The 15,910-nt window shown below is 39.4% G+C and overlaps 1 protein-coding gene across 3 annotated transcripts in view; it reads left to right on the top strand.

The window, feature by feature from the left end:
- Positions 1-1,455: 1,455 nt before the first annotated feature.
- The window catches only part of ALCAM (activated leukocyte cell adhesion molecule), a 210,624-nt gene continuing 196,169 nt past the window's right edge, over positions 1,456-15,910 (top strand). For all 3 annotated transcript variants that reach the window (XM_055110228.2, XM_055110229.2, XM_063602877.1), the window contains exon 1: positions 1,456-3,219. In XM_055110228.2, coding sequence (XP_054966203.1) covers positions 3,147-3,219 — 73 coding nt within the window. In that variant the 5' untranslated portion in view covers positions 1,456-3,146. The remainder of the gene's footprint in view (positions 3,220-15,910) is intronic.

The raw sequence follows: 15,910 nt of genomic DNA on the forward strand, positions 1-15,910 counted from the left end.
GGATAGTGATGAGCAAAGTAGATAGGAATTCAGTTCAAGAATCAGAATGCCTGGGTAGAACCCTGGCTTTACCATTGCTATGAATCATTGTGTGACCTTGGAAAAGTTGCTTCGAGTCTCTGGGTTTCAGTTTCTTCATGAGTAAAATGAGGATGAAAATAGCAACTCCTTCAATAAATTTTTATGAGGGGAATACATCTATTAATTCATATAAATTGCTTAGAATATTCTAACATGTAAGTGTTGCTAATTAATAGATCTAAAGACCTTTGAACATTTCTAAACTCATGCTTTGTATTGTTGCCTTCGTCCCCACTCCCAGGCCAAATTTCTATTTTCATGGTTATTATTTTGTTTAATATAGAGCCGTTTCACCATTTTTTTTTTTTATGACCAATAGCCTTTGGAGTTACTAGTCCAAGTGGCTTATCAACGCATTTTCCTAAACTAGGACACATTCCTTTCTAAAAACAATTCTGGAAGCAGTGGACTACACATTCAAATATATATTATACATATGCACATATATATATGCATGCGTTTGTGTATAAGTATAATATGTACATATTTGTATAGTCAGTTGCTCCCAGAATTCCACGTGTGTGTTTGTGTGTTTGATCTCATTTGATCTTCACAGCAATCCCATGAGGCTAGCACTATTATCACTTTTTACAAGAAAGGAGACTGAAGCTTAAAGAGGTTAAGTGAGTTGACCAAGATCATACAGTTAGTGTCAGAGCCCAAATCAGTCTTCCTTTTGCAAATCTACCTTTAAGCAATTATGCTGTATTAACTCCCATCGTAAAATAGAGGAGATCAGATAGAGGGTTCGCGGACCTAGGTTAAATATATTGTCAGGTCTATTTATTCTAATACACCCCACTTACAACCACAGTGAAAAAGAAAACAATTCCCTAAAGCAATTCTACAGGAGTCCATGGAAATGCTAGCATTTCAGCCAAGCTTAGCTCAAGGAATATAGAGTTAAAAGGCATTTGCCTCCTAGCGATAGCCTTCCTGTTGATTCATAAGATGCAAATGAAATGTTAATGTTTAAACCAAGTGGGAGAAACTACTTATTTTGAGAGGAAAAAAATATAGTATAAAAGCTCTACTCTTGAATATTGTTAATGTAAGGAGAACTGGAAGAACAGGACAAGCAGGCTTTTGAGAAAAATCACAACTGAAGATAGGGCTTAATAGTTTAGAGCACTAAAAGATAAATAATTTTAAAAATCAGTGTGTGAGTGTGTGTGTGTGTGTCTGTGTGTTGCGAGTCTCCAATCTCGCTGGTAACTCGCAGTTTTCTGATGAAAGTGCAGTATGTAACGATTACTAGTTGGCATCCTCTGCTGGAGACCAGTCTCACAAAAGGGTGACCCTGTGATGCACGAAAGGCTATTTAATGCCCCAGCGAAGTGCTTCAGGGACCAAGATTTTATTATTCTTTGGTGATGAGAGTTGTGATCCTGCATCCCTGATTTAGAGCCACTTAGGGCTCCGACAGCTCCACCCCGGTGTTCTAGAGGAAAATCTTCCTTCATGCTCTCTGCCTGATTTGAAAGCAACACAGCTTCCCGATGTTCCGCCTGGGAGGTGGTTCAATCTTTAGAAATTGCCTAAGAAGCCTGTCCATCTGCTGGAGTGCCTGGCTTTCGGGAACGGACCAAGACGGACTTGGCTTTTAATCTGAAATAATTTGAGGATTTTCTGTCTATAACTTAAAATCACCGCTTAACTCAAAGTAAAAAAGTGACACGCTCTCTAGAGGGCTTTTGTAGACATTGGGAAAATCCGTATGACGAAGTACGGTTTAGAAATTCCGGATTTAATTTCTCCCGGGAAAAGCAAATATCTTCTGTTGGTACCGGGCAGTCGACTCACGTAGTCTTCCTTTAAAACCAAGTCTATGCCAGCCGGGTGTGAGGGGAGTGGTGGGGGTGAGCAGGGGGAGGAGAGAGATTCGAAAAGTACAGGAGGAATCAGTCCAGTACAGGGGTTGCCCCTGCCAACCAGTAGCTATTCCTGTTAACTCCCAAGAAGCAAGTTTCCACCTTTGCCACTTCCTCCTGCCCTTTCCTTTCCTTTTCCCTTCACTCCCGCTCTTGGACCCAAGGTTCGCTCCCCACCGCCACCGCCCTGCCCCACTATTCTCTTTACAGGACAGAAGGCTGCAGCAGCACGGCGGAGAAAAATCTCTGAAGAATGAGTCAGTGGGATGGGCGTATGGGTGGAGGGAGAGGGCAGTCGATTTTTAAACCTCAGCGAGGGTGGGTGGGCAGTTGGAAGCCAGAGGCCTTATCACTGGGGCGCTGCAACATCACAGAAAGTGTTAGTCCCAGGGCTCTCCCTGGCGCGCGCGGGGCTCCTGTGCTTGCTTCTTATTGGCGGACCTGGCCCTGGGGGCGGAGCCGCGGTGAAGTCCCGCCCATCCGGGCTCCAGGACCGGGGCACGCGGTTCTCCCTGATCCCGGAGCTGGGCTCAGGGCTCGGACTCAGTCCTGCAGCGCCTCTAGGCTGCGGATCCGCGCTTCAACCACCTGCTTTGCGCTGCGTCCGGGGAAGTGGGGAGGAGACCGGAGGGAGGGAGGAGGCGGGGAGAGGAGGAAAGAGGCAGCTTACACACGCCTTCCAGTCCCTCTACTCAGAGCAGCCCGGAGACCGCTGCCGCCGCTGCCGCTGCTACCACCGCTGCCACCTGAGGAGACCCGCCGCCCCCCCATCGCCGCCTCCTGCGAGTCCTTCTTAGCACCCGGCGTTTCATGCACATTGCCACTGCCATTATTATTATCATTCCAATACAAGGAAAATAAAAGAAGATACCAGCGAAAAGAACCGCTTACACCTTTCCGAATTACTCAAGTGTCTCCTGGAAAGAGAGGGTCGTTGTCCCCGGAGGAGCAGCCGAAGGGCCCGTGGGCTGGTGTTGACCGGGAGGGAGGAGGAGTTGGGGGCATTGCGTGGTGGAAAGTTGCGTGCGGCAGAGAACCGAAGGTGCAGCGCCACAGCCCAGGGGACGGTGTGTCTGGGAGAAGACGCTGCCCCTGCGTCGGGACCCGCCAGCGCGCGGGCACCGCGGGGCCCGGGACGACGCCCCCTCCTGCGGCGTGGACTCCGTCAGTGGCCCACCAAGAAGGAGGAGGAATATGGAATCCAAGGGGGCCAGTTCCTGCCGTCTGCTCTTCTGCCTCTTGATCTCCGCCACCGTCTTCAGGCCAGGTGAGCAAGGGCCTGGGAGCAGCCCCAGACAGACGTGGGCCTGGAGCAGTTTCCTAGGTCCCCGTCCCAGCCTCGCACCCCCGAGGCAGTGCGCCCAGGCGCGTGGGGGAGGTAAGGGGACTGCTGTCCCGGCACAGAGCTGTCCCCGGGCTCGGTCACCTGTGCCGCACGTTTGGGCTTGGCTGGTTAGCTCAAGTTTGGGCATCAAGCTGGGGAAACTGGGTGAATCTCCAGGAACTTGGTGCTCCGGGGTGGGCAGGATTCGCCTGACGCTCTCCCCTTGTCCCTGCGGCTCCCAGCTAGGCGGCGGACTCTTGCCCTCTGACAGTTCCTCCTGTCTCTGGGTATCCAAGTCCACGTCACTGCGCCCCGAGCAGTTTTTCTTTCGCTTAGCTCTCGGATGAAATAACTGCCGGCACTTTTTCGTGATAAATCCCCTAGTAACTTCCCCTTGGTGAGCTGAGGAAGGGATGGGAGGGGTAGAGAAGGAGAGGACTTTAATCACCTCCCCCCGCCCCCCTTGAGAAACCTGCTAAAGCTTAAAATCGTGGTTTCAACGTTCCCCCCTGCGGTCCCCGTCCATTGTCTGGGCGGGTGGTGAGTGAAAGGGTGACCGCAGGCAGATAACACAGCCTGAACAGGAATTAGTAGGTAGGTCTGGGAGACACCTCAGTGAGAGGTTTGTGAATTTCCAGGACCTGCTCATAGAGCCTCAGTTCTCAGTTCTGTACTGAGTCTTGGAAGAGAGAGAGAGAGAGAGAAAAAAAAAAAGGCAAAATTCCCAACAACTAAAATATCTCGCGGGAAATCCCTTTCCACACCCTCGGGGACGTCCCCTGGCCCTGGTATCCTCAGGCCCGCCTGGCGGCTGACACAAGTTGTTCTAACAGGGTATTCCGTGCGCTCACAGTTGCCTGACAGAGCAGCAGGTTCCTTTGCTCCCCTAAACTGAAAATTTAGGGGATTTTTTTTCTTTGAAGTTTTTTTTTCTATCCCTGCGTAGACAGTTGCCAGTTAAACTCCTACTTCCTGGTATTTTGGCCTGTTTGTTCTTAGCTTTTTCTTTAGCTTTTATCAAAGAAAAATCTCACTTCCTTTTATCCGTGCACATCCCTTCAGCTGTCGGCAAGCTCAGGTCACAGAAGAGGTTTGAAAGCCTCTGAATCTCTCCCAGGAACTGGCGGGGAGAGGGGTTTGGGGGCCAGAGCCTGAGGAAGAGATTACAAGTCTTTGCGAGCTGCTGCTGCTGCTGCCGTTGCTGTGTGTGTGGGCGGGAGGAGTGCCCTCTCCAGATCTCTTTATTAAAGTTACATTTCTGGGTGAGGTAATGAGCTCACCTGATGTTTCTGAGGCTGAGGGAAAAAAAAGGCGTCTGCGTTCTCTGACAATCTCGGGCTCTGGGGCGGGGACTGTGAAACCATAGTTCAACCGGATTTAAAGCAGGTGTCCTAGTGTAACAACGCTGGGGAGGTAGGTGGAAAGGCGAGACCCCCTTGGGCCTGGCACAGTGTGGATTTCACTTTTTCGAGATTCCACTGTCCGATGGAGGAAAGGACACTTTGGAGCCAGGGAATGAGTCAAGAAGGGAGGACAAGGGTGATGTCGGTTTGTAACATGCAAACGTCCACACGCCCACAGTTGGTTTTCCGATTAACCCCCTCGAGACTTGGAGAATGTAATCTCACCCTCGTCCACACCCCTGACACAGGCACATAACCAGTTTCCTTTTCTCTGCCGTCACAGGCGGGCCACGTCGCAGGATAGGTTTTTCTACATATTTAACTGCTAAAAGGGGGAAAGTTCCGCTTTCAGACCTCCTTCACGGTGGTTCTTTTGGCGCCACAGGCTCGTGTGTCCAGGGGGCACCGAGCTGCGCGCTTTCGGCGAGCGGCTAGCCCCGGCTCACCGCAACCAGCCACCGTGAATCTGAGGATCCGATATCGGCCCTGGACCCTCAGATCCGTGGTTTCGGTGAATTACCGAGCTGGCATTGCCGAAATTCTCATTGCAGTATCAGTGTGTTTTAAAAGGAAAGGTTACAGCACTAAAGGCGCCGTGTCTACACTGAGGAAGCAAGTCTTGGACAGTAAGTGCGCCTTCTTCGGAGCCCTCTGCATAGCAGAGCCCGGTGGGGGTGCGGTGCCAAAGGCCGGCTTCATTTGAGCGGGGTAACTGACTTCCCTGCCGGCCACTCTTCATTTCCGGAGCAGTTTTAATAGTGTATGTCCAGTTGTAGAGGTCAAAAACTCGAGTTTGTGAAACTGCTTCCCCGGGTCTTTCGGCTTGTAGTCGCTACAAAGTCATTGATATATTTTAGGCGTGCCACGTTACCTGTTTTGAAAGGAGGAGAAAAATATATGAACCACGAAAACTGAATTCAGAGATAAAGGCAATGAAGTGTGTGTTCAACATCCGAGGTAGCAATATTCTCATTATTCTTGTAGAAAGAGCGTCAGCCTGTGGTGACATTTTGTATTGCTTAAGAAAAAAAAAAAAGCTTTTCTGGATTATTTACAAGGAGGTGGGGCGCTGCAGTTAACTCTTTCTTCACTTGGGTCATCTGTGTGAACCCCTCTATGGGATTTTTCATAACTACTCACTGATCTCACTGGTATAAGATTCATTCTAAGACATAAGCACACATAAAGCTTTCTTCAGTGGGATATTATGTTTGAAACATATCAATTGATCTCAACAGGACTTGGGAAAGCATCAACTCAAATAATGTCCTTTCAAAGACTATTGATGTAGGACTATTGAAATTGATTAATTTAAAAACTAAAAACTGTTTAACAGCCAATATATATATATATATATTTTCCTTAAGGATTTATTTAATCCAATAGCAATTTACAATTTAATGGAGCATTATTTGCAGTAAATTGCTTTTCTAGGCTTTCTTCAGGACATCTACCTTCAGGCACTTGAGCAAGTCATTTAACCTTTTTGAGCCTCAGTTTTCTCATACAAAATAAAAAGACAGACTACAGGCCTGCTCTCTGAAATGTCTCCCAGCTCAAAAACTCTTTGTTTCTGAAGTCTTAAGGTAAAAAACCAATTTAGGCAGGCAGAGTCATTTTTCAACACTATTTTTCTAAGGATCTCAGTCTAGACAAAATTCATATAAATTGTATTATTAGAAAAGTATCAGTAGACCCCAATTTCTAATTTCCTTTTTTTTTCTACCTTTAAAAATTCATGATAATATCTATGCTTACTCTTTCCAGCCTTAGTAGGGGGAAAAAAAAAAAAAAAGCATGAAGGAGAGAAATTAGCCTTCCACTCTCCTGGGAAAAGAGGACCCAAAAGTAGGAAAGGATAGTAGGCCTCAGAAAGCCCTGCTAGTGTAACCCATCTCTCCTGCAAACCTGTTCCTATATAAACTGCATACATAGTACCTAGAATGAGATGTAAATGATGGTTTATGCTTAAATATTCATATGACAAAGCCTCATATTGTACATCCTAAAGTTGCTCAAAAAGTTGATTTGCAACATGGTTGTAAATGCAAGACAGAAGGAAATAGAAAATACTAATATTTTTCTATTGTTTTAAAACTTGTAGAAATCCAAAATATCTTGTCTTACCAGATTCCAAACCTTTTCTGACTTTGTAAAAAATTCAAACTAGCTTATCTTTTTTAATAGACATTCAGATGAAAATGCATGTCTACCATTGACTTATCAAAAAGAAGAAAATTAATTAAATAGTCTTGTGTTATTAGAAAAATTGTATATTGTAGTCAGTATTCATGTGTTCAGTTTCTAACTATGTCATGTAAGAATGTTGTGACCTTGGGAAAATTATTTTTCTGCTCTTTTTTATTTCCCATCTGTGAATTTCTTTCTGTGCAATGTGTGGTTCTGATTGTGTTGAGATTAGTAATTCCCTTGCTCAGCATTTCAAATTTTTTAAGTAAAACGTGCTATTTTAATTAAGGCTTTTATTATATTGTTAATAGAATAACACTCTTTAATTTATTCCACTTAATTATCACTTTTATCATTTTATTAAAATAATGGAAAGATGTTTCTTTTTTTCTCTCTCTCTTTTTTCTTTTTCTCCATCAAATTTTCATGCCACTAACCATGGGCCTTTGTAAAACTTAGTACCACCTAAGTTGTCAGTATTACTTGGTGTAAGATGGCAGCAGTTTGTCAGATAGTATTTTAAATGCTTTATAATCACCATGTTTTACATTTCCAAACACACTTCTTTCTGTTCTGGCCATTTATTTAGCCTAAAACACCATCAAAGAGTTCTAGCTCCCTGAAGGTATTCACTCAAGTAGACACATGCAATTTATAGCCCAGATATGCAGAAGATCCACTTAGGTATAGCTATGGTAGAAGAATATGTCTCTGTCTCAATGTATACATAGAAACTTAAATGCAATTTCTCACAATGTGTTAATTTTATTCTTCATTGTTAAGTTTTCACAGAGTCTCATCTCATTTCTTACACATTATGTGTGTGACACATGTATGTGACATATGAAGAATGAACTAACTTACTGGAATACTAAAGAATGGTTTCTTGGGAGTGGTGGGTGATAACATTTATTTGGTTATTACTTTTGGATTTCAACTCAGTTTATTTTCAATAAGAAATGGAAAAAAATCCATTTATACTTTTGATTACTTTTTTTATTAGGGTAGAATTTTCCTTTCCTTGTGGAGAGTAAATTCAAGACTAAAATAGATATTCTATATTCAGGAAGAGGATATTGCAGGCTATTTGGTAAGGTTAAATCTAAATCCTACAATTATTATAGTGTCCCTATAGTATGTAAGTCATTACCATATTTTTGGAGTTACTGATATTTTCATGCAGCTAATTTCTCTGCTTAAATAATAAATTTTACATTCTCTTTTCTCCCTTATTATTGAATAGAATACCTTATATATTTCAGATAGGCCTAGTTCCAAATGTGCTATGATATTCAGCAATTGTTTTATGCTAACCTATTATCATAGCCCATTACTGTAGTCTATGTTCCAAGAATGAAATTAGCTTTTAATGCTTCCTCTCTTATTTATCCAGTCAGTTCTCAATTATCCATTCCATTGAAGGGGAAATCAGAGTTGCGCACAATCCAAAACATCTTCTAACCAAAGGATTCCTTAATTTGACTTTGAGTTGAGGTACTTCAATGAACATGTCTATACTTGTCTGGTCTAAGAATTCATAGTACTTCAACACAATGAAACTAAACTGCTGGGGAATAGGTTAATCAGAAATTAGACAGCTGTCCAGCTTCTCTGATTTGCTTCTCTATTACTGTTATTGTTATTGTTTTAGCTCTTTTCTGTATCACTTAAGGAACTGATGCAAAATCTTGGCCCAAGTAAGACCAAAAACATCTATGAGATGAAACTAAACCTTTGCAATCTTCTCAAATCCTATAAATATTATAGACCCTTGATGTTCATTCACAGGAAAACATACTATGACCATGGCAATTGCTGTAGTCTTCTGGCCTTTGCTCAATGACACTTCCACTATGAATAATTTGTTTAGCTCTGCAAAATCACATTTCAAGTTTTAGAAAAATTTTACCCTCACCTGGCCCTTTTTCTCAAGCAAGTTTTTTATTACATCATATGAGTTTCCATGAATAAATGAATAATAAAGCAATACCCTTTTCATGTTATGAGTTGGGTTAGCAGCCAGGTAGGTTGACTCTCCAGTAGGATTTTCACACACCTGCTTTTAGAAAAAAAAATTACTACTTATAATGGATTATGGGGTTACAGTAAACAGTGAAAACCAGTAATATCAAATCCATAAATGTTAGGAAGATTGGAACTTGTAATTAAAAAAGACTTTATTTTTGATTATTTTAACTTATTATGATGATTTCACTAGAGAAGTTAACTGAATTTGTAGATTAAGATATCAACCAGGACTCCAACACAATGTTTTCTTGAGGGAGATAAATCTCAAAGATACTTTCACCTTAGAAATTGATATAAGTAGATTTTTATCCTCTCCATCTGTATAGTTTTAGAGAGAGTCTAGATTACCTTATTTGAACTGTGAATGAAGAAAAAAAAAACTTTCCTGTACTTACTTGCCTTTGGTGCAAAATCAACATTGGAATGTTGATAATGACTAAAGTGAGTCTTAACTTTTCCCTTTTCCTTTTCCCTGTACTTGTCTTTGCTGTAGTTTTTACCACATTGTATTATGATATTGGTGACTTTTTTCAGTTGAACATAAATTTTTTGAATACCATATATCATCTTTGTCTATGTATCCTCAAGTCTAGTTAAGAGCTTGACACCTAGAAGCTGCTTCACATTTTTTCTTTGCATTAAATACAGTAGAAGCAATGCATATGTGGAGAATTAAACTCCATATGGCAGCACCTGACATTCATGCATTACTAAGAAATTTTCTCAAGGAGTTTGGGAGTTGAGGATATAATATTCCTCACTGAGAATTGAACTGGAAAATAAAACCATCATGAAAGAACAGAGTGGGACAGGCTATCAAGACCTGATGGCACTTTAGTAGTATTAATGAAAAACAAAAAGAAAAGAACATGTATATTCATAAAGCACCTGTGATTAAGGATGAAAAAGACTTTGGTCATTGGAGAAACACAGAAAAAGTAGAGGAGTTGGGCCAAATGTGGTTATTGAAGCTATTATACTTAATGAATCCAAACACTTTCTTTTATGGTGAAAGTAAGTGGCCCCTCTAACTGGCAGACATGACTTGCCCAGTCTCCTTAGCAAGTATAGCTTTTTGTTGAGATAGATAAAACTCATTATAAGAACCTAATTCTGGGGCCAGGCTCAGTGGCTCATACCTATAATCCTAGCACTTTGGGAGGCTGAGGCGGGCGGATCACCTGAGGCCAAGAGTTCGAGACCAGCCTGGCCAATATTGTGTAACTCCGTCTCTATTTTCTTTTTTTCTTAAAAAAGAACATAATGCTCTGAATATTCAAGTCATATAGTAAACTTTCCCATGCTGGAATTTCATGGTCACTAAGAAATCTTCTAATTATAATGTGATGTTGGTTTTTTGTTTTTGTTTTTGTTTTTGTTTTTGAGACGGTGTCTCGCTCTTGTTACCCAGGCTGGAGTGCAATGGTGCGATCTCTGCTCACTGCAACCTCTGCCTCCCGAGTTCAAGCGATTCTCCTGCCTCAGCCTTCCAAGTAGCTGGAATTACAGGTGCCCACCAACTCGCCCAGCTAATTTTGTGTATTTTTAGTAGAGACTGGGTTTCGCCATGTTGGCCAGGCTGGTCTGGAACTCCTGGCCTCAGGTGATCTACCTGCCGTGGCCTCCAAAAGTGCTGGGATTACAGGCATGAGCCACCGCACCGAGCCCAATGTGACTTCTTATATAGCCAGTTTACAGTCAGAGGATGCACTAGCTGGAAGAGAAGCATTGTATTCCCTTGGCAATAATTGCTCTTATGTATACCAATAAGCTTGTTTATGAGTTTGGCTAGTGAGAATTCATCTCTAAAAGATGGGAAAACGTTTGGTAAGCAGCCAAAAGAAGCTTCTAAGTTTTCAGGGTTGAAACCTACATATTGAACCCTTCTAAATTCAGCTTATTTGTGGTACAATCAGCTAACCATTCCCCAGGTGACACCTATGGTGTCATTTGTTGTCAACTTCTGTGTTACCTATTATAGACATTTATTTTCTTTCTTTTATATCTTTTGGTGCTATCTTGCTTAATATGCATATTATTAGTAGGTTGACCATTCATTCATCTTGGTATACCTAAGACTGTCCTGGTTTATGCCTCATGAGCTGGTACAATTATTAATGGCATCCTTTTTCATTTTCAGAAGTGCATTTTGCATAACACATCACACAGGCTCCACAATAATTTGTAACTTGTCTTTATGTCTTGGAGTACTTCGCTGTGATAAATGCACTCTTCATCCTAACCAAGTGCATATTTTTAACCCATTTAAATTTAATTATCAGCTACAGTGAAATACCATTAATGGGTTATATGCCCCTTTCGTGTCATGTATAAGAAAGAAAGATGTGAGGTTGTAGCCTCTAGAATTCCAGAATGTTGTGGATATGAAACATTAAGGATCCCATGGTTTGGAATGGAAACTAAATTGACCTCAGATGCCAAGGGAATAATTTTGTTTGAAATTCACCTGGGAGCTACACTTAGCTACGGGGTTATTTAGGGAAGAACTATTTCAGTATGAGCTTGAATTCCTTTTGCAGCAAATTGTACAACTCCCATTCTGTTCTTCTATGAGATTTCTCAGTAATCACACTACCAATTTTGTTCTCAAAAAAATCAGGGATGTTGAAGGAAGCCCCAGCATTCTTCTGTACATGCAAACTAAGTTGTATCAGTCAGAAAAGGCGACCTGATGTGGCCACCAACAGTATGGCTAGGACACGGTTGTAGTCAAGGGTGTGACAACAGCAAAGACGCTTATCGTGGAAACTTTGACCCTGTATTAACAATTTTCACCTTCTAGATCCTTGGGCAAAACATACGGCCTTTTGAGAGGCTCAAGCAGTGTTGAATAAGAATACTTTCACTTAGAGCTAAAACCTTAACTCTCTCCAGAGTTAAATTATGGAAAGTTCAGTGTGTGTGAGTTTGTGTGTGTTGGGGGCTGGAGAGGAGAGAGAAAGACAGAGAGACAGAGACAGAGACAGAATGAATTCTGAAGGATTAGAGGCATGCAATTTATTGTCACAAGTTAAAATATGGTAAAAGAAGGGTTGTTGGAAAAATGAGAATGTTCTTTTGATGTTCTTTTTGTTTAGCCCCCCATTTGAGAGCTGAAATAAATGAAACCACAGGTTAAGAGATTACCTAAAATCCAGAAGCAAATTAACCACAATTCCTAGTGACATGTTTTCAGTTTCGTTTGTGCCTAAACTCATAGATTAAAGGTTTTGACCTGTAAAGAACCTAAAAATTACTTAACTACTTGACTAAGGTCACATTGTTGGCCAATCCAGAACTAAAACTCATGTCAATTGATCATTCAGCATATATAACAGCTTTCAACAAATATTAATGGAGTGCTCAATATGTACTACACATTGTGCTTGAGGATATGGAAATAAACTAATTACTATACATTCAAGATCCTATCACTCAAAGATGTTATGTTCTCTCAGGGAAACAGATATCAATTAATTAACTATATAACTATTTGCTAGAAATTTTGGTAAATGTCACAAGAACAATGAACAGCATTTTACAACAAAGGGGCCAGATCTAGTCTGGGGTTTAAGAGAAACTCAGAAAACGTCTAGCAGGAAGTGATATCTGAGCTATGTGCTGAGGAATAATCTAGCAAAGGATGTGGGCTGAGGAAATAACATGACTGAGGATGCTAAGGTGGTAAGAAACATGGTTTCTAACTCCTGGAGGTGAAAATGTGCCTATCCCTTTTCAGGAAAACTAAAGAAGTTTTGAAGGTTGAGACAAAAACCAAGGATTCCTTGAAGTTGTTCAAATACTTTCCTGCAGTCTCCCTAATTGACTTGCCAGTTGTGGGATCTACAAGAGGATGTCTTTGTCTTATTGAAATATTCACATATTAGTAAATATTTGTATGTATACCTCCCTACTTAAAAAATAAAGTGGAAACATACCATATACATCATTTTGTACCTTTCCTTTTTCACTTAGCAGTACATTTTGGAGATTAGAAAATTGTCTCATAGCAGCACCTATAGCTCTACCTCATTTTTAAAAAGCGTGCATTGGATTTTACTGTACTATCATCATTAATTTAACCATTTCACAAGTTCCTGGAAGTTTAGGTTGTTTCCAGTCTTTCGTTGTTACAAACTAGAGCAGTGAACATCCTAATACATGTTATTGTCCATATAAGCAATTGGTGGCAGTTGTTGGTAAAATGTCTTGGAAGTGAAATTACTGAGTCAAAGAAGATGTGTTTTTCATTTAGAAAGAAATTCTAAAATTACTGCTCAAAGAGTACACATCTTTAAAAAACATCCCAACAAAAGTAAGATAATGCCTCTTTCTTAAACTCTCTTCATAAATCTGTACTATTACATTCCTCTTTTTAACCAGTATCATAAGTTGGTTTTCATTTATTTAAAGCTTATTGGAAAAGTTAGAATTATAGGAGTAGTAGGCATATACATTCACATACAAGGCAAAATCTATATTGGTGCCTAACTTTATTATACATGAGATTGGGCCAGAAATGGGAAAAGACAGGTATTTACCATGAATTTTTATTATTGTTCTTTCTACATAAGATTGCTAACTTTTAGAACATAAACTGTATAATTATAAGCCATCACTTCTTCCATTTTGTAAAATTAATACTCTGTACAATCAGGATTAAGAGACAGCCACATTTGAGCCATAAGTGAATTTAATACTGCTTTTCAACACAAAGAAATGGTTTCCAAATATTTGTATTAGTTCGTTGTAGGTACAGTATACATTGTATGGGTGGTCTGACTAATGCCACTTTGTAAACCCTGTATAATAGTCATTACTAAACAAACTTCAGTTATTTTTAAGTAAATCATATTTCGAACAATTATTCCAACAAGTTTAAGGCTTCAGTAAATCATCTTTTGAACAATTCTTCCAACAAAGCTTGTCAGAATTTTGTATAAGCTGATAAAAAGTACAATATTTTACAAATATTTTTTAAAAATCAGTGCCACCAAATATTTTTCACCTGTAATTTTTTAACCCATTAAGGAAAGTAGGAATAAAATCTATTTTAGTCACTTTTACATAGAAAATAGCAGGATATATATATATATATGGTTTTGAAAAATTATATGCCGAAAGTAATATTTTTAAACAAATGATAAATATTCATAATGGAGGTAATGTTTGTATGCACATACTGTAATTTCATGAGTAAAGCAGTTTCTGCCTGGTATTTAATTTAGATGTTCAAATCTGGGGCACTTATACTTTATTCTGCAAGCATTTTCCCTACCTAGTGATAGGTACGACACTTTCTAAGAAGAATGTTTATGGTGATTTTAAGGTATAGGTTTTATATTTTTGCAGAGATGGTCATGGATCTAAGTATGAATAACAGTTTTGATATCAGATCTAAGAGTAAAATGTAATTTATATTTGGATTTACTCCATTACATAAATCCCCTGTTCCACCCAGCCTCAATGGATACTGGCTAGTTCTCAAATAGTTTTTTTTTTTTTTGAGAAATGCTTGTTTAGTATAAGATTAAATAGCTTCTCTTATCATACTAGAATGGCAAATACATATCTGTTTATTAAAACAAAACCTTTATCCACTCAGCTGTTTTCCTCTTTGCTGTTAGAAAATGCCACCTTTCTAAAAGAGATTATAAAATAGTAAAAAAGGAGTAGGGTTTCAGGGTATGGTTTGGAGGTTATCATTTTCTAGAATCCATCCAAAGTGTTTGGTTAGAAATGATTTGAACTGCTTGAGTAGTGATTTGATGGTAGACAGTATGGCCGTATCTCCATGGTATTAGAAGACCTATTCTCTGCTTGATCTTCATGAACTGTCTATGCTCAGAGACTCCAGACTGTCAATGCATAGCATAGATTTCTTTAGATAAGAGCTCAAGAGCTTGGGCTATGGATCAGAGCATGAGTTAGCTTTCTAGCTTTTGTCTGTTTTTTCATTTGTTAATTGAGGATAGCAGTATTACCAAGTTCATTTGGTAGGAATATTCAAGAAGGTAATGAATTTATATTATGTTTGTCAGTGCCTGGCACATTGTAGACACTCAACCAAATAATAATCATTATGAATCACATTTTTCAGTAACCTAATAATATCAGTTATTCACATCAGAAAAACTTGTGAAATACTTCATTTTACTGATTGAGAAACATTTCAGTTCCATCTGAATACATTTTGGGCTTCCATAACTAAACTGAAAAGTATATTTTATTAGAATGTTTCATAATCTCAATGAATGTCAAGTAACCTTTCAGTTTTATCATCTCAGGAAAAACAAAAGAACATAATTGAAAATTATAGCTTTAAAATGTAATTTTCCACAAAAAAAGAGAAAAAAACACATGTTAAAATTATAAAGACATATGTAATGCACTATATTATTCTCAGAAATTGACATTATTATATGTGTTTCTGTAATTTGAAAATATTAGAACTTAGAAAGAAAAATTTCCGATTGTTACAATGCTCTCATTTTGATAATAAAATTATGATTTTAAATACATTATTTCTCAAGTATAATTCAATAGAGGGAGCTCCACTGCTTTCCTTTTATGAGCACTGTAGGATGCTTCCATTTATTATGATTTTCCAATGACCTCTAATTTAATAGTGAACATTATTAAAAACCTATAATTTTAATATTAAGGATATTTTGGAAAGTGAATAGTATCCTCTTTCTATTCATATAATTCAAAAAATGCTTCCACAAATAATATGTGTTTCAAAGCCCCAGTTCTTAGTTCTTTGTACCTTTTGCATAATAACTCACTAGACATGATTAAAGTAGGTATACTCTTGAGAAGCATACTTTAATACACCAAGGCATCAAAAGAGAACAAAGTTCATTTCTAGTGATAAAATAATGCATGTTTTCATATTAATTTTGTGGTAGCTATTAAGTTAAAACTGTTATATATTTGAATAGTAGACGAAATCTTTTAAAATTACTCTGCCTAGATTTTTAACCAAATGGTTACAGATTTCCACGTGGAAA

Source organism: Pan paniscus, chromosome 2 (assembly GCF_029289425.2).
Source record: "Pan paniscus chromosome 2, NHGRI_mPanPan1-v2.0_pri, whole genome shotgun sequence".
In the NCBI taxonomy this organism is placed as follows: Eukaryota; Metazoa; Chordata; class Mammalia; order Primates; family Hominidae; genus Pan; species Pan paniscus.